This window comes from Poromitra crassiceps (genome assembly GCF_964638095.1).
Source record: "Poromitra crassiceps genome assembly, chromosome: 1".
NCBI classification, from domain to species: Eukaryota; Metazoa; Chordata; class Actinopteri; order Beryciformes; family Melamphaidae; genus Poromitra; species Poromitra crassiceps.
This window is the reverse complement of record NC_139623.1, coordinates 9,645,221-9,667,802: the sequence shown is the minus strand read 5'-3', so window position 1 is coordinate 9,667,802 and position 22,582 is coordinate 9,645,221. Positions and strand designations below refer to the sequence as shown.

Here is a 22,582-nt window from a genome sequence, read left to right as displayed (position 1 = left end):
CTCTGTGTGGCGGCTTCTCACCATGGTGTATAATAATGAAACCAGGTTTCACTCTGTGTGGCGGCTTCTCACCATGGTGTATAATAATGAAACCAGGTTTCACTCTGTGTGGCAGCTTCTTACCATGGTGTATAATAATGAAACCAGGTTTCACTCTGTGTGGTGGCTTCTCACCATGGTGTATAATAATGAAACCAGGTTTCACTCTGTGTGGTGGCTTCTTACCATGGTGTATAATAATGAAACCAGGTTTCACTCTGTGTGGCAGCTTCTTACCATGGTGTATAATAATGAAACCAGGTTTCACTCTGTGTGGTGGCTTCTCACCATGGTGTATAATAATGAAACCAGGTTTCACTCTGTGTGGTGGCTTCTACCATGGTGTATAATAATGAAACCAGGTTTCACTCTGTGTGGTGGCTTCTACCATGGTGTATAATAATGAAACCAGGTTTCACTCTGTGTGGTGGCTTCTACCATGGTGTATAATAATGAAACCAGGTTTCACTCTGTGTGGTGGCTTCTACCATGGTGTATAATAATGAAACCAGGTTTCACTCTGTGTGGTGGCTTCTCACCATGGTGTATAATAATGAAACCAGGTTTCACTCTGTGTGGTGGCTTCTACCATGGTGTATAATAATGAAACCAGGTTTCACTCTGTGTGGTGGCTTCTACCATGGTGTATAATAATGAAACCAGGTTTCACTCTGTGTGGTGGCTTCTCACCATGGTGTATAATAATGAAACCAGGTTTCACTCTGTGTGGTGGCTTCTACCATGGTGTATAATAATGAAACCAGGTTTCACTCTGTGTGGTGGCTTCTCACCATGGTGTATAATAATGAAACCAGGTTTAACTCTGTGTGGTGGCTTCTACCATGGTGTATAATAATGAAACCAGGTTTCACTCTGTGTGGCGGCTTCTACCATGGTGTATAATAATGAAACCAGGTTTCACTCTGTGTGGTGGCTTCTCACCATGGTGTATAATAATGAAACCAGGTTTCACTCTGTGTGGCGGCTTCTTACCATGGTGTATAATAATAAAACCAGGTTTCACTCTGTGTGGCGGCTTCTTACCATGGTGTATAATAATGAAACCAGGTTTCACTCTGTGTGGCGGCTTCTTACCATGGTGTATAATAATAAAACCAGGTTTCACTCTGTGTGGCGGCTTCTTACCATGGTGTGTAATAATGAAACCAGGTTTCACTCTGTGTGGCAGCTTCTTACCATGGTGTATAATAATGAAACCAGGTTTCACTCTGTGTGGCGGCTTCTCACCATGGTGTATAATAATGAAACCAGGTTTCACTCTGTGTGGTGGCTTCTTACCATGGTGTATAATAATGAAACCAGGTTTCACTCTGTGTGGCGGCTTCTTACCATGGTGTATAATAATGAAACCAGGTTTCACTCTGTGTGGTGGCTTCTCACCATGGTGTATAATAATGAAACCAGGTTTCACTCTGTGTGGTGGCTTCTTACCATGGTGTATAATAATGAAACCAGGTTTCACTCTGTGTGGTGGCTTCTTACCATGGTGTATAATAATGAAACCAGGTTTCACTCTGTGTGGTGGCTTCTTACCATGGTGTATAATAATGAAACCAGGTTTCACTCTGTGTGGTGGCTTCTTACCATGGTGTATAATAATGAAACCAGGTTTCACTCTGTGTGGTGGCTTCTCACCATGCTGTGTAATAATAAACTGCAGCAGGAGATTTGGCCAAGATAATCCATCAGTTGGCTGGAGTTGCAGTGTGAGTTGCTATAATGAGAGGGCTCATAATTGTTCTGACGTGAACATTGGTGACAGATTGCTTTTGGAAAGCCCAGGTTGTGTGTTCTTTGGCATGTTCGGGGTGCAGGTATGGGACCTACCCTGGAAACAGGACTTTAATCCCAACCCAGTCTGTGTTTTGTTTTGGGGTTGGTTCATACAGGGTAGTTCAGGAAAGTGGCAGTGTGAGAGGACCCTCCAGGGAATCATGTTGTTTTATAAAGCACAGCCTCTTCCGTGTATTGAAATGTGAGGTGAACATTGAATGTGTTGATTTAAATCTCTGTGCCGTAGCCTCAGACAATGTCAGACTTCATTCTAAATGAGAATGATCATCTTTATAGTACTTATTTTAGAGGCATTAACGAGATCGCTCATATCCTTCTGTCTCACCACTATGTGATAGGTGTCGGGTGTCGGATGGCACACTGTCCCATGCCTTTTGGTTTTGCCCTTCACTATCAGGATTCTGGGCTAAAATATTTGACTGGTACTCTAAGGCCTACAAAATAACCCTCCAACTGGAGGCAGAACTCGCCATCTTCGGCTGCTCGGAGTCCTCTTTGCTCCTCCCAACGGCCGTGCAACAATCTCTGACACAGGGGATGACGGTTGCCAAGAAACTAATTCTGAAGGAATGGAAGTCCTCCTCTCCACCTTCTTTTCAGCTGTGGCTGACAACAAGGTCTCAATTATACTCAATTCATTGAGGACATTCTTTGTTATTTGGGACCCCGACCTATTTTGATCCGGCAAACAGCGGTAATTGACTTTCTTTTGGATCCCTTGCACAGTATTTATTTTTTATTTATTTTTGTAAGCACACAAGCATTTTCTATGACTGGTAGCACCATTTTGTAGCATTGTAATGTTGAATGTATGTATATATGTATTTTCTTTTCTTTTCTTCTTTTTTCCTGTTCTTGTTTTTTTTTTTTTTTATGTTCTGAAAAAGTCAAATAAAATATTGAAAAAAGAAGAAGAAAAGAGATGGCTCCACCGACCAGTCAGCTAAAACTACAGTAGTCAAATCACTGTTGCCTTCCTGAGAGGACCTCAGTGCGGATTGTATTTCAGCTACTGCAAAGCAGGTTTCCCACAATGACAATTCAAAGGCAACAAAGGATCCTGTAAACCCTGTAAGCAACCAGAGGGACCCCAGCATCCCACAGTGAGACGGCCTTGCAGTGTTATTGGGGGCTGGGGGGGGGGGGGCTGCACTGCGCCCAGATAGGTTGCCTCATTTATAAAAGTTTCCTTTGTGAGCCAATCAGCCACCAGGGATCCCGGCAAAAAAAAAAGCCTTTCAAACTCTGCCTGTGTGTCTGCGCAGGGTCCATTCACTGCAGAGCAGACACACGAGACCTACTCACTTTGCACGGACTCACAGTGCTCTGACAGAAATACTGAAGAAGGATTGAATGAGACTGCATCAAAACACATCCTCTGTCATTTATGCCATCTACGTTTACGTTTCCATCAATAAATCCAAGCCAAGCCACAACAACCTGCACAGATTTGGCCTGTCTTTGAAGGCTTAAAATGGTGTCAAACAAAGTACACATGGCATGTTCACACAACACAATGCACAGGAGGCTTTGCTCTACGTTTGTCACTTCCTCTGAAAACAAAGCAATTTAGGGAACACGGAGCAAACATGAGCGCGGCCACACACTCACACAGGAAATGCATTGACTGTTGGAAGACAATGGAGGCTGAGCTGGCAGGGTTTACTGTCACAGAGCAGAGCAGGACAATACAATGCAAGAGGCCAGAAAGCGTTTAAAAAGACAACTCCCAAAAGGTGTCGACCCAACATAGTTCCTCTCTATATTATAGTCCAATGCCACCATTATGAAGATCTATAATATCTCCAGTCAGCTGAACAATGGCCCTGCTTCCCGTGTTCTCATTCGTTCACATATAATAATAACATGACGACATATTTCTAAAAGGGAAGACCCATATCATCAGCGTATGTCTGTTTTTTTCTCTCTTTTTTTATAGTATTTGAAATGTTATACTTTGTTTAACATTCAAGTTACATTTTAGTTGTAATTTCAGAGATATGCACCATGAACCACCTAGGTTCGCGAGGTGAAGTGCGAGGACCTGTCTTTTCATGCCTAAGATATCTACAGTATTATCCTATGTACACCGTGAAGGCAGACAAGGTCTGCTCAGACAAATCCCATCCACTGTCAGCAGAGTTTCAGCTACTCCCTTCTGGTCGGAGGTACACATACCCCAAGATCAGAACCAACAGAGTGAAACATTCATTTATCCCCATGTCAATCATCCAGCTAAATAAGATGTGAGATTCAGGGAATCTGAAGTTTTTATTTGTTGTTTTATTGTTATCAGATATGCACTTTAAATATGCAGGGCTGCTAACACGTGCACTTTAATACGCAGTATTATTGCGTATTTTTGTAGTATTTTTGACCACTACAGATGATTTTGTGATTTTTATGAGTTGTGTATGTTTTTATTTTAGTGTGTCTGTGTCCTCATGTACTGTGCTGTACAACAAATTGCCTCCTTGGAGGACATTAAAGTTTTTTACTACTACTACTACTACTACTACTACATGTCCTGTCCATTTTACCCCGGTCATTGCAGTGTTACCTTGGCCATGGCACAAGTCAAGTCTGCAGAAAGAGAGATAGCGAGATGCTCAGTGTGAGAACTAGCAGCCTTGTTGGGCGGCCCCAGGCATAGGATCAAGTCTGTATACAGCGGTACCACTTGGGAATGTCAGCATTCCTGTAAACAGAGCCTGGAGGGGTGGAGAGCCGAGGAGGAGGCTGAGATAGGAGAGTCTAGAGAGAAACCCATGAGTCAGACTGCATAAACACCTGGTCTCCATGATGAGTCAGTGTGAAGTCACTACTAGAGCGCACCTACCTCACCACTAATGAACATTGGTTGCACGAGGCATTACTATTAGCTAAGAAAGTACCGAGGTGAAAGGAAGCGTCTGAATTGTATTGACGTACAGTAGATGGCTCAGTAAAGACCACTTATCAGTCAGAATTGTGTTTCACTGTTTTCTAATTGCCTCTACAGGACAACATGATGTTTGCATCAACAGCGAGAGCAGGCATGGGCACAGGCATGGAGGAGAAGAGCCTCCCTCTCCCAAAGCCGCCAACGGGGCGGCGATCAGGCCGGGCTCAGCGTCGAGCCCTTCCTACGACTCTGACTCGCACCTGCCTAAACTGCTGTCAGAGGTCAACCAAGAGCTTCTGGCATCAGGTGCCGTGGTCTTACCCGGTAGGTGATGAGTGAGTCGGACACATCTCTTCTTAGATTAGCATGTTCTCTTACACACATCTGATCTGGCTAAGTCATTCAATAGCTTCATGTCTTCCTTGAATCACACAAAACTGCCACAGTCACAGACACTCACAGGATTTCAGAGTTCAAAAAAGGGCTTGGTGTATGTACTGTAGGGGGCATTTCAGAGGGCATTTTTTTGCCCCCATGATCTGATTTTTAGAGCCATCCTTCCGGGGGAGCTTTTCTTTTTAACTCTAAAATAATATATTTGTATTGCATATTGGCAAATAAAAATTGAGTTTGTACGACTAAGATTTGTTTTATATTTATATCCTAATGCACCACCCGTCTTACACTTCTTTCCCACTGCTGGTAGCCTGACATCACCAGACCAATTCGCAAATGTGAATGAGTCTGGAATCTCAATCTCTCAGTTCAATTTCTATTTCCAGGGGGGCGTTACCAACGGGCAGATTCCAAAATGCCTCAACCAATCGGAGCAAGGAAACGTGTGACGCAGTTCAGAGCGACTGAAACCCATGTGAACAGTTACTGATCAGCTGGTTTGCCAACCTGATCTCATTGACCAAAATAAACCCAAACAGGCTGATGTAGGACCCGATGTGAAGCAACCGTTAAATTTACCCGACTTCTTTCTGTGGATTGATATGACTTTCACAGCTTTCAGCAACGGTATTCTAGCAGCATACAGGAATAACACGTAGAATGCCGTGATTGACCAATCAGATGAGTATTAAACAAAGCCGTGTAATAAAGGGGCTGTGATTGGCTGTGCGGTTTTCTGGCCGGCTTGAAATCTGTTCAAATGGCAGACATATCTGCCAGAGCAAGTGAAAAATGAGCTCCCAGATTTGTCAGGTTCCCAGGCTAGGATTCTGGTGGCAGGCCTTACAGAACATGATGCTGCTGTTTTCCTTCTCTGTCCCCAAATAGTACATTTTTGTTGATGCAGTGGTTTGTTTGTGCCAATGGGGGGGGGGGGGGGGGGCAAAAACGAAATGAAAACAGGGCGGAATACAAAATTGGGTATTCCTAATTTTTAGACGCCTCAGTTAAAATTTCTGGACATAAGAACTTTCCAGGCCATTTCTTCCTTAGACACTGTTTATTCTTGACCCTTGTAGGGGCGGTAAAATGTTAATTATGCAATTATAAATCTTGAACAATCTCCTTACCGTTGCAGAGAGTGATAGTAGTCATGCACATGTGAGTGGGAGTGCTGACCCCCCCCGTTGGCCTTCTCTCTTCCAGGAAACAGAGATCGCAGTGGGCGGGCAGTGCTGCAGGTGTGCACCAGGGCTCAGGTGTGGGCAGGTGAGAGCTGCACGACCAGTGACCTCACCTGTTTACTGGGCTACTACTATTCCACACTGCGGTAAGTCACCCACACACTCAGGGTTTTTCCTGACCCCAGTAACTTTCCCACCTGCCCCTATAATCCCTGAGGTGAATTTGACTGCAGCACCAATCCAGACCCCCCCCCCCTCCCTCCCCAAAAAAAAACATTCTAAATGTGTCCAGTGTTCACAAACAAACAAACATTACAATGTCATTGGCTTTGCTAGATTTGTTCATGTTTACATTACTGAACTTCAAGGCACCAATTCAACATCGCTTTTAGAGGTCCTAAGCTTTGGAGTGAATTAAGCCTACCGCTAAGATCAATGTCCTCTTATTCTGCTTTCAAAAAGCACCTGAAGAAACATCTACTGTCCTCCTGATCCCTGTACTCATCCTTCTCTGACAGATTTTGACAACTTTTCTCGAACAGACTTTGTTCTCCTCTTAGCCTTCTTGCTTTTGCTTCAGATGCAAAATACCTTATTTTCACTGCTTTGCTGATTTAACATGTAGTTTTTCTTTTTCTGTGTTTTTTTGTTGAATGTTTAGCCTGCATGTCACGAAATTAATATGAGTAGGTGTGGAACTCTGTACAAGCCTGCAAAGGCTTCGTTCCCACCTTGCACAGATTTGTACCTAAATTTGTGCTAAACAAATAAACTAAACTGATGGGGTCAATCAGTAAAATATATTCCTTTTTCACTAACCAGTTGCATGGGTCCAGACTTTGGAATCCTCCCACTCCACAGAGTTGAGTTTGGCTGGAAATTAGTGTATGATTTGACAATTCAGTCTGAATATCAGGCTAACTAACCAGATCATAACTAAATCTTTCACACCCATGTATTTCAGATGTATTTGAAATGTTTAAAAATGTATATATGTTGGCTATAAATAGGGCCATATGAAATCAGTTTATTTTTATATTTTTAATTACGTTGTATTTTCCCCCAAATGCCGTATTTATGGTTAGGGCCCCCCCCCCCCCACCCCCCCACCCCCTTGTTTATAACTTGGCCATCTCAGACTATTCGACATGTCTCTCTCAAAGTGACAACCAATTTGTGAGGTGAGGTAAGGGCTGCCATTCTGAGTATAAAAGCATCTGCAACCAGCGCGGAGTCCGCACGTGATCTCTGTAATCTCTGTATCGTCATCTGCAATCATCCGTCATGGACAGTGATCGTAAGTCTTTATGTTTTAGGAGAGAGAGGCGCGATCAGGGCCTGGCTGTTCTGATAGACAGCAGGAGGCAGCAGCCGGTCCCAGCTCTGTTGTCATCGCTGTCTGAACTACAGGTGAGCCCGCAGTGGAAAATATGTCATTACCTTCCCACACGCCTAAGGAGCTGAATCTCTGTTGTCTCCTGAGCTGTAAAGCTGTCTTCACTCTTATGACACTATGGCATTCCTTACACATTTCCTATTGTTCTCCCTCTCATTCTGACACACTTTGATTTTCAAAGAGGCACACCTTACATTTCTACTGACTGTAGTTCCAAGACATTTTTGTGAGAAAGCATGGCCTCTGGGCCTGTGTGGGAGAGACCTGTGCTTACTTGTCTGTTGTTAACCGCACACTGGGAGCGGGTTGGCTGCAGCATGCAAGAGACATATCATCATCGTCATGTTATGATGATGACTTACTTACTGATGTAAGAATGATAATTCTGCAAACCACAACAACATATAAGTCACTTTAAATACATATTTCACATTGTTTCTACATGTGTTGTAATTTATCATTTTAATTTTAACTGGCTGACAAAAATGCTGTGTGTGTGTGTGTGTGCGTGTGCGTGTGCGTGTGTGTGTGTGTGTGTGTGTGTGTTTCTCAGGCATTAGCACCAAATGCACTTTACTCAGTCGTGTTCCTGGCGGACAAGGAGGCGGCTGCCAAGCCTGAGAGAGACATCAATGTACAGGTGATTAAACACTACATTAACCAGGAAGTATCAAACCAGTTTATTCAGTATTCAGCGTCTCATAAGCGATACCACTGCACGCCATAAATATTTGAACTGAATTGAATTGAATTGAAAAGTAATTGAATCGAAAATTTACTAAATCAAATTAAATCAAATCAGATTGAACTGAACTGAAATGAACCAGTAATCAACAGCGACAACAGAAAAGTTTGTTTGTTTTTCCCATTCTGCGAACAAAACGTGACATTAGGAAGGACACAGTTGTAGCCAGTCATGTTCTGTCCTTGACTTCTGAAGGAAGGCCACGACTCTGTGTCAAGTATTGGTGGATAGTCATAGAGCTGAACAGTCACGTGACATCGTTTGCCCCGTAAGTGAGTTTCCCATTCATTTTCTCCATAGACATTTCCAAAAATCCTTATATAACGAGTTTTAAGGCTGGAACCAAGCCAACCCGTGACCTACTGAATCACCATGGCGATATAAATCTTGGCGGTGATTTTCCGACCCTGCTTCTCCTCCTCCTGAGTTGCCGCCCCTTTTCCAGTGTGAGTCAGTGAGATTCAGTGATTCCCACAGGCTGAAATTAATCTTTCTTAACAGTTAATGACTTTACATTGATGGAATATGCCAACAGAACAAAGCATATCTCTCTCATGCTGCATGCATGAGCACCAGGCGCATAGACTGCGTCAAGTCAACCAGAATGTATAAGGTCATCCGCTTTAGCTCTTTCAAAATAAAACCCTCGTAACGTTAACAATTCATTTAAATTTGAGTATTATGCTTTACAGCCACAGTTTCACTATTATGTAATCTTAACATCAAAACGAGTATTTTGATACAATGTTTGCTGTTTGTTGAAACACCTTTTTCTCCTCCAACGTGCATCAGTGAGGCTATTTACTTGTTTAAATGACATTTGTTTGAAATTTGATACCCGGTGGTTTCCATTTTGTTTTGGCTGGCCTGACGCTGTCCCTGTGCAGCCATCTGAGAAGGGAGAAGGGAGGGGGAACAGAGAGCCCGCAGACGTGCTGAAACGTACGGGGTTGAGTGCGCGATATAAAAGTTTAAAAGGCGATACTGCTGTTGCTACGCCCGGCTGCTTTCCTGGGTAACAAAAAAATGTGTACTAGGGGGACTTTTGATGTAAAAAAGGTACAAGTCTGTATTTTTCATCCAGAATTGTCACACGTTTTAAAATAAATACGAACTCATGTTGTGTCAATCACGTTTAGTGAGTGGGAGAGAGAGAGAATGGTGAGTGAGTGAGCGAGAGGTGATTGAGAGAGAGAGAGAGGTGAGTGGGAGAGAGAGAGGTGAGTGGGAGAGAGAGAGAATGGTGAGTGAGTGAGCGAGAGGTGATTGAGAGAGAGAGAGAGAGAGAGAGAGAGAGGTGAGTGGGAGAGAGAGAGGTGAGTGATAGAGTTGAGTGAGCTATACCTTCACCCCCTCAGATGAGCTGATCAGTGTGACCAGAAAGCAGTAAAACATAACAAAATAGAGAGGAATCATTCCAAAAATCTAAAAGGTCGGGCGGGGAAATTGAGGGACAAAAAATAAAGGCCTGTGAAGCTGAGGCATCAAAATGCACAAAACTTACTGACCTTTTCAGTAGTGCAACACCAGCAGCATTTCCATTAGAGGCTCTCTCTACATGGCCACCCCTTTACTCCACCTTTTAATTGTTGCCAGCCACGACAGTGTGTGGCTGGTATTGTTTTCACCTTGTGACTGTGTGTGTGTGTGCGTGCGTGCGTGCGTGCGTGCGTGCGTGCGTGTGCGTGTGCGCGCGCGCGCGCGCGCGCGTGTGTGTGTGTCATCATGGCAACATGTGGTCCTGGAGACATTTATTGTAGCGGGAACTACCACAGAAGAAGAACTACCACAGAAGAAGAACTACCACAGAAGAAGAACTACCACAGAAGCGATTTTGAGTACTTTGACAGGTGTTTATATGTCTGTGGACAGATGTTGTCAACACGATAGCATCACAGCCGTGCAAAATGCAGTCACCAAACTTTACATGTATGTAGTTCAGATCACAATGAAGGCCAAGTTCCAAAATGGGTGTGATCCGAGCAAGGAGGCCCCGAAGTGGGGGGTAGGAAGCTTCACGCCCCTGGCCCACATTCTTTTGAAGTCGTGGGTGTCACCATTTATTGTTATCTGATGTTGGTTAATTCAAATATTATTGTTGAAAGTTACCAAATTAAAGTGCCTTTTCAAATATAGCTCTTTATCGCGATGCACGATAAACCTGATGTAGTAAAAGTGACACTCTTGCTGTATTCATGTACTGTATGCATCAATGGGGTGGGGATGGTGGAATATTCACAGGCTGGATGTGGGCCGGATCTGGGTCAAAATGTCCAGGGCCATTTTCTTGTCCCAGTCCAGCCCTTAAACCAAATAGCCTAATAGCGTATATGTGTCTTTATGTGCGCCAAGGGGAAAATGAGGAATGCTGGCAGAAAAAAAATTGGTCGGATTCAATGTACGTATATAGTAGAAACAAATTTTAAAAAGCTGATAAAGAAAAGGTGTGCTTGTGCAACGAAATTCTACTTCAAACAGAGAGGTATCACTCAGCGCGGCTCTCAGAACGCTGCGTGATTACGCACGCAGCAGCCCCGCTGCGGAGATGCAGGAGCGCGAGGCAGAAAAGGAATAAGCATACCGCTTATTACATGTTCAATAATAGCCTGAGGAGTCTCAGGCTATTATTGAACACGTTTTTATTACATGAATAAACAAACGTTCTGTCTGTCTTCAGTCACGGCATGAGTCTCTTCCTTCTCGTCTCGCAGCAGCTGGCGAGAAAATAGTGGGCGTGCACATGGCCACGCACCGATGCATTCTGGTTCAAACCGAACACGTTGTGAGCGAAACTGGAGCGGGACTGAGCGGGTGATCGGTGCCCGCTCCAACTTTCACTCCGGTACCGCTCTGGTCCCCGCTCACCGCTCAAGCCAAAATCCCCCCCGCTCCGCTCCGCTCCGCTGTCAGGCACCAGAAAAAGAAAGAACAAAAAAGCTAAATATTTATATAGATATTTCGACACTTGGGAGACTATTTATCCATTCCTGACCTGAAGTATGTTGGGAAACAACCATGCGTTCTGCAAGGTGGAGTTTAGTATTGGTCACGGTGGGAGAAAAAGATGTCAACCAGCATGCTAGTTGCTAGATCTAGGTTGAACCGTGAGGGAAAAACCCTTTCATAATAAAAAAAAATTATGGTCTCCCTTATTTTCAAAGCCCAATGTTGACAGGTATGAGTGTATATATATAGAGTGTATATACTTAGTTTCCAGGCAATTGAAAATGTATGTTTATTCATGGCCATGATGAGAGAAATTGGAGGCGAGCAGGAAGAGCCCTATGGGTAATTAAGGTTGCTGTAGCTTTGAAGCAGGGAATGTGGGACGCAGAGAGCTGAGTTTGTTGTGCTTGTCTTGCCGCAGACTGAGACGCTGTCATCTCTGAAGGCCCTGCTGAAGCACATCGACCCCACGCAGCTCACACGAGACCTGGAGGGCACCTTCCACTACGACCACAACCACTGGATCCACTTCAGACAGGTGGGAGTCACTTTTACTGTATGTGATGGAGGAGGCTGGAGTGTAGTTAACAGTAACCAGGTGGGGGGGGTGGAGGGGACAGGGGGGGGGGGAGGGGGCAATTGTACTAATTGTTGTTTTGCCAATTTAGAAGAAATGAGTCATCTGAACCGGACCAGTCAGAACATGGTCAGTTTGTGATGTAGAAAGTGTGTGATGTACAGTATGAAAGCCAATCAGAGCAGTTCTTCCAGTTATTAGAAACTGGCGCAGGGACTGAATTCCCTGATTGACGACTGAAAAGAAGCCAGCAAAGCCCCCAAAACAGCCTGTAGCTCTTTAGGTGAAGGAGGGGCACTAGAGAATAAATAACTACAAATATTTTCACATGAAAAAACTGTTAGACTCAAGCTAATGATATAATATTGTAGGAAAAGCAACAAAAAAGGGTTTAATTCATGTCTTGTTGAAACCCTCTTTGCAAGCTGCATTCCTGCAAATGTGGATGTAGGCTACTTGTGTGGGAATCAGTATACTGGTGATGTTTTAACACTACTTATCAGCTCCATGCTCCCCTCTCTCTCTCTCTCGTTTTGTCTCTGTCTATCTCTCTCTCTCTCTCTCTCTCTCTCTCTCTGCTTCTCACAGAAAATTGAACCATTTGCCAGCAGTTGCAGTGCAGCCATCTCCTCCCTTCAGGAGTCTATCAACACACTGAACAACAGTGGCAACCTGGAGACCTCCAAGGTCAGACCCCCAACCCCCCCCGGCAGCCAGCCTCAGACCCGCCCCCCCCCCCCCCCCCCGCAGCCAGCCTCAGACCCGCCCCCCCGGCAGCCAGCCTCAGACCCGCCCCCCCCCCCCCCCCCCCAGTCAGCCTCAGACCCGCCCCCCCCGGCAGCCAGCCTCAGACCCGCCCCCCCCCCCCCCCCCCGCAGCCAGCCTCAGACCCGCCCCCCCGGCAGCCAGCCTCAGACCCGCCCCCCCCCCCCCCGCCCTCTGATTTATGTGTCTCTACTGACACACAATAAGCTCCCCGCTGGCCTCTTTCCCCTTGCTGCATATCTTAACTTGACTGGAGTAAACAGCTCACCAGTTTGTCTTGATGGTTCACTTCCACAACTTCCACTTCCATGATTTCTGTTGCCATTGGCATAAAAACAACAACAACAACACACATTTCACTTTTACCATTTATAATTTGGTTCATTTAAAAAAAAAGTCATTGATTCAGGTCATTTTAATGCCCCTGTGTGTTCAATTCAGGAGGTATCTGAGGTGCTGGAACAGCAGAAGCATCTCATGAAGTGTGTGCTAGATGACACCCGCCTGAACAGACTGCGCTTAGAGGGAGGCACTGTCCTGGCCCGCATCAGGAAGGAAGAGGCTTGTGAGAATGACAACTACAGGTACTGCAGGTCGAGTAAAGCTGCCTCCACGTGATAAGTGATCTTCTCTTCTCTCACCGCGAGGTCGAGCGCAGAAAGCTCAGCGCTAAATGGTAACAAAGTTGATACAATTTGGACTTTGAGCGCAGCGCAAGGTGGCAAATTGGAGCGGAGCGCGATGTGGTGTAGCGATGTGGTGTAGCGATGTGGTGTAGCGATGTGGTGTAGCGATGTGGTGTAGCGCTGCCGCATAGCTGGGAGGCACCGCTCTCCACATAGGAAAACAACAAGGCAGCGGGCACAGAGCTGTTTTACCACGGATCGTGTGTGGGGGGGCTAAAGAGGGCGGGCTCTCAAACATATTATGGGAATGAATGGGGTGAGTATGAGCAGTACCTATGCTGCATTCACGTGCTCCTCGGATGGTTTGATTTTCCCGAGTCGGCCAGTCGTTCTTCCGACGCGCGGGTGTTCATGTGCTTGTAGTGTCGGGATGATCGGAAATATGGAAACCATAGCAACCAGCGCCAAAAAAATAGAAACAACGTCCCAGTGCAGAGTCATGTTGCTAACTTGCTATCCACGTAGGCTGAAACAATATGGAACTTTTTATTAGTGGTTTTGAACTAGACAGGTTGTAGTCTGCAAGCAATATCTGTGGGAATGTAACGTTACTGGTGAAGGTGCACCATGCAGATAACGTTATGGTCCCTACCTGAGTTGTTATCACGCAATAGATACGTTTTCTAAGTAAACTAGGTCACTCTAGGAGGACAGCAACTAACGGTAATACCATATTAAACGACATGATGACATGTGAGCAAATAGTTGATGCAAAATACACTAATTACATAAAAAAGATTCTTAGCTCAAACAAAACATCCACTCCTGTCCGCTATGTTTTCTGCATATATGACGTCAAGTCGGCAACTCGTGTACCAACATTCTCACAGAGTTGCCGACTTGTTGTTTCCGACTTGAGCGGCCGTTCACGTGAATTTTCCCTCTCGGAATCATGTTTTTCCGATGACTCCGACAGCACATGAACGCACCATCATTAAAGATCTGCTAAAGAGGGCGGGCTCTCAAACATAATATGGGAAGGAATGAGGTGAGGATGAGTAGTACTTATAGTTATAGAATATCTAAATCAGGGGTGGGCAACTGTTTTTCATGGGGGGCCACATGAGAAACCCAGATTGTTGCCGGGGGCCGAACAAATATTGTCACGCCGTAACCCATGGATGGGCAACTTTGATGATAGAGAGGGCCACAAAAAAATGTCCTCGCTACCAGATTTTACTGAGGGCTGAACGGCGCCAGCGCGAAACATTTTGGGCATTTGAAGCCAGGTTTAGAGGAATAACTCATTTTAAATTAACAGTTGTGATGTCATTATTCAGTCTTAACCACCAATATTTGATCCTTTTCTCACGCACTCCTATGTCACCACCTGCTCTCTCTGCAGGGCTTGAAATTAACTTTTTTCACCACCTGCCAATATGGCTGCTAGTTTTTAAAGTTACCAGCCAATTCGAATTTCCACTAGCCGAAATGTTTTTCTTGAAATAAACCAGAATATGAGTGGGTTATTTTAAGCTTAAGTATCAGTAAGTGGCCCGGGATTCTCAAAGCCTGTGTTGAGGGTCACACAAGAACAAAAATGCACTCTTGAAGCTAAATAAATCCAAAACCAACAAGTTAATTATTTAAATTTCTACTTCAATGTAGAACAGTCATTTCTTACACATGAGATTACTTTTAGCCTTTTAGTCATAAATATTATTGAAATATATTCCATATTCCAGACTGAAATGCTATAACAGAAGAGTATTGGCCAGAATGACATGAACATTTGGACACTTATTCAGCGGGTATCTTGCATGTTGCGTTCAGGTGCACTGTAAAAAAAAAAAAATTTTTTTTTTTTTTTTTTTTGCAATTCCATCGCGGGCCACACAGGGGGCGCCCGCGGGCCGCATACGGCCCGCGGGCCGTATGTTGCCCATGTATGATCTAAATGAATGAATGAATGGGTTGAGGATGAGTAGTACCTATAGTCATAAAAGATATAAATGAATGAAGGAATGGGTTGAGGATGAGTAGTACTTATAGTTGTAAAATATCTAAATTAATGAATGAATGAGGTGAGGATGAGTAGTACCTATAGTCATAAAAGATATAAATGAATGAATGAATGTGTTGAGGATGAGTAGTACCTATAGTCATAAAAGATATAAATGAATGAATGAATGGGTTGAGGATGAGTAGTACCTATAGTCATAAAATATCTACTATTCATCTTTTCATCATTTGTTTGCCCTTGTTCTGTGTTTGTTTCCAGGGATGCGATAGACATGGTGAACGCACTATACAACCAAGTAGATGAGGAGGTCCATAAGCTCGTGATCTTATCCAACAAGTCTCAGAAGCAGTTAGAGAACCTGTTGGAGGTGTGCACGTTTGAGGAGCAAACACAACAGGTGGGCTCAAACTTGTCTAATTTTTTACATTTCAGTCCATGCAGCAGATTCTCTCTGTTCTCTTTCCAAAAAGGGGCACCTATTTCATATAGATTTCTATATTAGCAAGGTCAATTTAAAATCCCACTCTTCACTTTTTGGTCACATTGTACTTACAATTTGATCACTCTCTCTTCCCAGATCAAAGTATGGTTCAGTGTGGAGGGAGAGAAGCATCTCGCACCTCTGGACTCGTTAACTTTCTCTGCGGCCACAATAAAGGAAATGAAGCAGGGCTTGGATCAGTTTCTGGAGGAGTCAGTGGTAAATGCTCTGGCACTAACAGAAAACATGACACCACTTTATCATCACAATACATTTACATCAGATTGCTAAACACGTAGCTTGTGGACTGGTTCTTAGGTGTCTACTTCTCAGATGAGACTCGGTGTTAGATTGACCAGTCTTGTCCTTATCCTGACAGCACCAGCAGAGGCACGGCCTGCAGCTGGTGAAAGAGTCTCCAGAGTCGCTCCCAGGCTCTGTCTTCCTGGACTTTAAGCAGCACCTGGGCTCCATCTTGAGCAGAGTGGAGAGGAGGAAGGCCCATTTGGACATCCTCACCAACCTGTATGAGTTCTATGACTCGGTAAGTATTAGCATTGTATTAACATGTCCATCCATTTCTTGTTGAAACAGGATATTGTGGCAGGACATAGCGCAGAGAGGGGTAATTCAAAAGTGTAAACCAATAGGATATCAGTTAGGGAGAGAAATACATTTTTATTTGATGGGAGGGGCAGGATTGTTCAAATTTCTGTGATGCTTTTATGGGTTGGGATTTTTATTCTGGTACACTTTATGAGATTTTCGTATAAAAAAATAAAACAGTGTTTTGTTTTGGAATGAGCTAAAAAGGCCATCATTGTGACTTTAAATTCATAGATTGCCAACAAGCAACAAATAGAAAGCCATGCATAAGTCAGGAATTACAGTGTTACATACGGTTAATAAATGAACATCTCAGGAGGTTGATTCAGATGCTATCTCAGACTTAGCCATCTTCATATTTCATACACCGTGTCCCTAACATGTAATATAGTTCTGTTATCTCTGCCTTGTCTCCTCTGTAGGCCAACCAGTGGATGGAGCACTGCCAGGACTACTTCCGCCAGCTGAGCCTGGAGAGCAGTGGTGTCAGCCTCCCGCCCGCCGTGGTGCAGATCCTCCAGGATTACCACACGGAGGCCTCCAAGTTCTCCGTGGACAATTTCAGCACCCTCAATGAGACGGTGCTCTCCCTGGACAGCCCGCGGCAGCTGCAGCACTGGAACACGCTGTGGCACAAGTGTCAGCAGACCAAGCAGCAGCTGGAGGAGACTCTGGCCCGGGCCGTGGCCGCAGCATCTAACCCCGCAGCTGTTGATGGGCCCGTCTCTGTGGAGACTATGGACAGACCGTGCGCTGCCATGGAGCAGCGTGCCGCTGAGGGACGTCTCACTTTGCCCAATCTGCCCGCTTACACCACCAAGGCGCCGGCGACACCACTGGATTATGAGGAAACCAAGGCTCACTCTGCTGGGCCTTTCTCCAAGAGCCCCTGCAGTTCAATCTCCTCCTCGCACTTCCCTTTCCCTCCGGACTGTGACGTCAAACTGAGGCACAGTCCGTCCATGTTTGATGACACGGACAGCGACTGCACCGTCGACTCGTCCGTCTCCTGCCACTCCGAGCCGGTGTACTCGGCGGCCGCCCGCCACCGGAAGCAGCCGCTGAAGAAGATCATGAAGAAGACCTTGAGCTATGAGCTGACGCCAAGGGACAGCGGCCACTCTGATGCCAGTCACACGGGCTACACAGGCGTGTACATCAAGGGGCTGGAGGTGGCCAATAACGTGTCTGCGGAGAAGAAGCTGCAGAGACAGGAGGTGGTGAGCCCCGCGTTAGGGCGGAGCCGCAGCATGTCCACGCCCTCCAGGACCCTTAACAGACACACCGAGGGAGACGGCAAGAAACAGAGCAGGTGAGCGAGCGCATCAGCGACACGAAACTTGAACTCGCAACCACCATTCATCCTTGCAGATAAATATGTTTGGCGTATTTTGTCATGATTTTCGAGACCGTTCCCCTGCCTTGCCACGTTAAATAATTTTGCACGTTTTTGTAACCAATGCACCTGCTCTTCGGGCACTGACTGTGTCAGTTCGAACATTGCCTCATGTTGCTTTGAAAACTCACATAAACGTTTTTTTGTCATGACTATTTTACAGATGGTACATACTGCTGTTTGTTATTCAGCTCAATAAATCTTGCCTGGTAATTGTCATTTAGTTCAAAGTCAAAGTCACACATGTGGTTTGTGTGTGTCTGTTATTCTGTTGAGCCCTTGTACTTTATACCATATCATAATGCCATGACAATATGCGACTAGTCATTATACTAGTAATGGGGCTCTATCTTCAGACAGGCGCTATCCCCTAATAGCGCTTGCGCACCTGTTTGCGCGTGCCTTAAGGCTGAGAAGATAGCATTCCACCTTGCGCCGTCCGCCAGGTGTTCTGCCGAGTTTTGCTCCCCCGCCAATCAGCAAAAAAAAGCATCCCCACCTCACGGGAGCATATTGTAATGATTTATACAGAAATGTAACTGTTTAAAAGTGATATAATTGTCTGGTAGACGTGACCTCCCTGATTTCTAAGTTAAAACAGCCCCGAAATATGTTGGGGATGGAATTCTCGGCCGGGATGCGGAAAGGTTCACGGCATGTGTCGCAAGCGCAAATTAGAGCTGTGCCAAAATCATCTGTGCCCCAAAATGCCTGCGCAAACGGGATTTGGGCAGTCTTAACTACCAGAATTATTCACAGGCGTGGCCAGGCAAGGCTGGGCATTACGTCAATCAAAACCAATCACATTCCCGTCTCGCATGTTTGCGCGAGGCATGCAATATGCTGTAATTCTCTCCATGCGTAATAGAGTGTACTCACTCGTGCGAGGACAGAGAGAGCTTATTGACAGATCGTCTGTGGTGCCAATGACCCTCCGGGTTATGAAGGTAAATAGCCTATGTCCATTGTCCAACAAGTTTTCTCAATTCATTTCCCTCTTTGCGATGTGATAAAAGTTTCTCAGTGAGTTATAGTTGATTACCTCACTGAATTATCTGTTAAAACCCAACTTTAGCAGCATAATTTGATGTCCTGGCATGGCAAGGCTATGCGTAATGACATATCCAAAAGGGATTTTACTTGCACTGCGCTGCGCTGCACGGAGATTATGGTGCGCAACCCAGCGCAGAGAGGTATTTGTGCGTAAGAGGTCCTTTTCAAAGCTCTTAGCGCAAAGTAATTGCGCGCTGCTGACGATAGCGTAATGCCATCTATCACCACATTTTAGCGCTGAAACGCCTGCTTTGGCTTGTGGCAGCCAATGCCCAGTACAATTATCACAGGCATGCGCTTGTGTCCGCCCCCAATTTGCATTGCGCACGGCGTTAAACGAGCGCAAACGCTAAATTAGCGCTTTTGGGAAGATAGAGCCCTTAGTCTCATAGATTATTAGTATTACATTAATCATTATACTACTGTGCATACAATAGTATGAGTAATCATAGCTAGTATAATCAGATATTGTAAATATCATAGTATGGGCCTGATAAAACCCAAAATGACACGGACTCTCTCTGACTCCTTACCATGTCTTTCTGCTCCACAGTAAAGTGCAGCACATCATGGACGAGATGATTGCCACAGAGAGGGAGTATGTGCGATCTCTCAACTACATTATAGAGCACTATTTCCCAGAGATGGAGCGCCTGGACTTGCCCCAGGACCTGCGTGGGAAGCGCAGTATCATTTTCGGGAATGTAGAGAAACTGTGCGACTTCCACAGCCAGTACTTCCTGAAAGAGCTGGAGTCCAGCGCCCACTCCCCCCTGTCCATCAGTAGCTGTTTTCTCAGACATGTAAGTCCAGCGCCCACTCCCCCCTGTCCATCAGTAGCTGTTTTCTCAGACATGTAAGTCCAGCGCCCACTCCCCCCTGTCCATCAGTAGCTGTTTTCTCAGACATGTAAGTCCAGACGCTCACTCCCCCCTGTCCATCAGTAGCTGTTTTCTCAGACACGTAAGTCCAGCGCCCACTCCCCCCTGTCCATCAGTAGCTGTTTTCTCAGACACGTAAGTCCAGCGCCCACTCCCCCCTGTCCATCAGTAGCTGTTTTCTCAGACACGTAAGTCCAGCGCCCACTCCCCCCTGTCCATCAGTAGCTGTTTTCTCACACATGTAAGTCCAGCGCCCACTCCCCCCTGTCCATCAGTAGCTGTTTTCTCAGACATGTAAGTCCAGACGCCCACTCCCCCCTGTCCACCAGTAGCTGTTTTCTCAGACATGTAAGTCCAGACGCTCACTCCCCCCTGTCCACCAGTAGCTGTTTTCTCAGACATGTAAGTCCAGACGCTCACTCCCCCCTGTCCATCAGTAGCTGTTTTCTCAGACATGTAAGTCCAGACGCTCACTCCCCCCTGTCCACCAGTAGCTGTTTTCTCAGACATGTAAGTCCAGACGCTCACTCCCCCCTGTCCACCAGTAGCTGTTTTCTCAGACATGTAAGTCCAGACGCCCACTGTGCCCCAGGGTGCATGCTGACAGCCTAAATGCAGCGCTCAAGCGTAGTGACTCTGCTGTACACTGTAGCCTAGAGCATTGGTTCTCAAATGGGGTCCGGGGACCCCCAGGGGTCCGTGGCACTTTGCAAGGCGGTCCGCGAAAAGTTTTCAGGAAAATAAAAATAAAAACTTTTTTGCAAAAGCTTCATAGTTCAACGAAAATATTTTATGCTTTAAATCTAAATGGTTCAAATCTAAATGGTTCATGGATTACATTCTAATCTAACAAACCTATCAATTTAAAAGTCAAGCACGTTACCGTGGAAACAATTAAGCTTAGCCCAAAATCACAAATCAGAATGAGGGGGTCCCCAGTATATTTTCTATCTTGTAAGGGGTCCTTGGCTGAAAAACATTTGAGAACCTCTGGCCTAGTGAAGTGTCGAACTTTTCCCAAAACAACAGTGAAATCAGAGCTCGGTACGATACTGTCATCATCCCAAAATCCCATTGTCGCCTCACGATTTGAATTCCACTGTATGGTACTCATTTTGGGTGTAATAATACGCATATTTGTACCGGACCGTTTAAGTACGAGGCTTTAGGTTCAACACGCATTGCAAACCAAGCTAATCTTCTACAAGGATATCATGGTAAACTAAAACTGAAAAAAAAATAAAAAAAAGTGTTAAAAACATTGTCTTAAATTGAAATACAAATTTTAACAAGACTGCAAAAATAATAAAATAAATAAGTAAAATAAATTAAAATGTTTAAAATCAAGGGAATTTCTCCTGCATTTCTACTTGTTTATTGCATCAAAAACATACCGAACCATGGCACCACTGTGTCGTGTTGTATCAAACCGAACCGTACATTTTGTGAACCGTTACACCCTTACTACTCATGTATGTGACCTCACTGTAGATGTTGTAACCACAAACATGATGAACATACAGTAGCTCTTGAGGGAAACAAGACAATTGCATGTACTCTCTCTGGGGAGCTAAATCATTCACAGTGTTTGGTAGAGCATGCTGAAATGTACCTTTGACTGTAGTCAGTGTTGTAACTTGTTATTCTTGTGTGTGCAGGAGGATCAGTTTGGAATGTATGCGTTGTACAGCAAGAATAAGCCGCAGTCAGATGCTCTGCTCAGCAGCCATGGCAACGGATTCTTTAAGGTGCGTCTGGAAACTGCTCTGGTTGCATTCCACCCACAACGACAGGTCCCATGGTCATCAGTCGTAGTTCAACTCCACAGTAAACAATGAGACAGAGTAGAATTGACCTACAGTACACATGTGTAGCCACATCTGTGACAATATTCATATTCAGAATATTATAGATTTTGAGGGGCGTCTGGGTAGTGTACTGTAGATTAAATTCCTTCCTACAGACACAATTGGCCATGTCTGCAGGTGGGAAGCCGGTGGGTATATGAGTCCTGGTCGCTGGCCTAGTGGTCGGTCGGGGGGTGCCTGTTCAGTGGGGAGGGGAACTGGGGGGGAATAGCGTGAGCCTCCTATGTGCTACGTCCTGCAGGTGAAACCCCTCGCTGTCAGGTGAAAAGAAGTGGCTGGTGACTGACTGCACATGTATCGGGTGGAAGCATGTGCTAGTTTATGGCTCTCCCCAGATCGGCAGAGGGGGTGGAGCAACAAGTGCAATTGCGGAGAGAGAGAAAATCTGGGGGGGGGGAGACATGTTTTTTATATAGAGAGAGATTGATCAAATAATAATAATAATTTCACCATGAGAATCCTCACAGATCTCTCTGCCCCCCCCCCCCCCCCCCCCAGAATAAGCAGATGGAGCTGGGGGACAAGATGGACCTGGCATCCTACTTGCTGAAGCCAATCCAGAGGATGAGTAAATACGCCCTGCTGCTCAAAGACCTGATCAAGGAGTGCAGCCAGAGCCAGGAGCAGGAGCTCAGTGACCTGCGCACCGCAGAGGAGATGGTCAAGTTTCAGCTTCGCCATGGAAACGACCTGCTGGCTATGGACGCCATCCGGGGCTGTGATGTAAGCAGTGATTCACAAACACTGGGTGGCTGTGTTAGTGTTAGGGGCATTTGCCAGCATAAAAAAGACATATCACATACTGTTGTTCTGATATTGGGTTAGCAATGCGCAACAGAAATCCCCATTCATTTAAACACTATTTTTGTCATCTGCTCATGCATCCAGTATATTAAGGTCA

At 45.3% G+C, this 22,582-nt stretch overlaps 1 protein-coding gene across 1 annotated transcript in view; it reads left to right on the top strand.

Moving 5' to 3' along the window:
* plekhg4b (pleckstrin homology domain containing, family G (with RhoGef domain) member 4B) overlaps positions 1-22,582 on the top strand; it is a 41,183-nt gene that overhangs the window by 13,087 nt on the left and 5,514 nt on the right. The window contains exons 4-18 of the mRNA XM_083640137.1: positions 4,856-5,062; positions 6,341-6,464; positions 7,635-7,728; positions 8,268-8,354; positions 11,827-11,943; positions 12,571-12,669; positions 13,189-13,331; positions 15,655-15,793; positions 15,974-16,096; positions 16,257-16,421; positions 16,906-17,795; positions 19,486-19,715; positions 20,226-20,269; positions 21,472-21,561; positions 22,180-22,404. Of these exons, the coding sequence (XP_083496263.1) occupies positions 4,856-5,062; positions 6,341-6,464; positions 7,635-7,728; positions 8,268-8,354; positions 11,827-11,943; positions 12,571-12,669; positions 13,189-13,331; positions 15,655-15,793; positions 15,974-16,096; positions 16,257-16,421; positions 16,906-17,795; positions 19,486-19,715; positions 20,226-20,269; positions 21,472-21,561; positions 22,180-22,404 (2,777 nt within the window). The remainder of the gene's footprint in view (positions 1-4,855; positions 5,063-6,340; positions 6,465-7,634; positions 7,729-8,267; positions 8,355-11,826; positions 11,944-12,570; positions 12,670-13,188; positions 13,332-15,654; positions 15,794-15,973; positions 16,097-16,256; positions 16,422-16,905; positions 17,796-19,485; positions 19,716-20,225; positions 20,270-21,471; positions 21,562-22,179; positions 22,405-22,582) is intronic.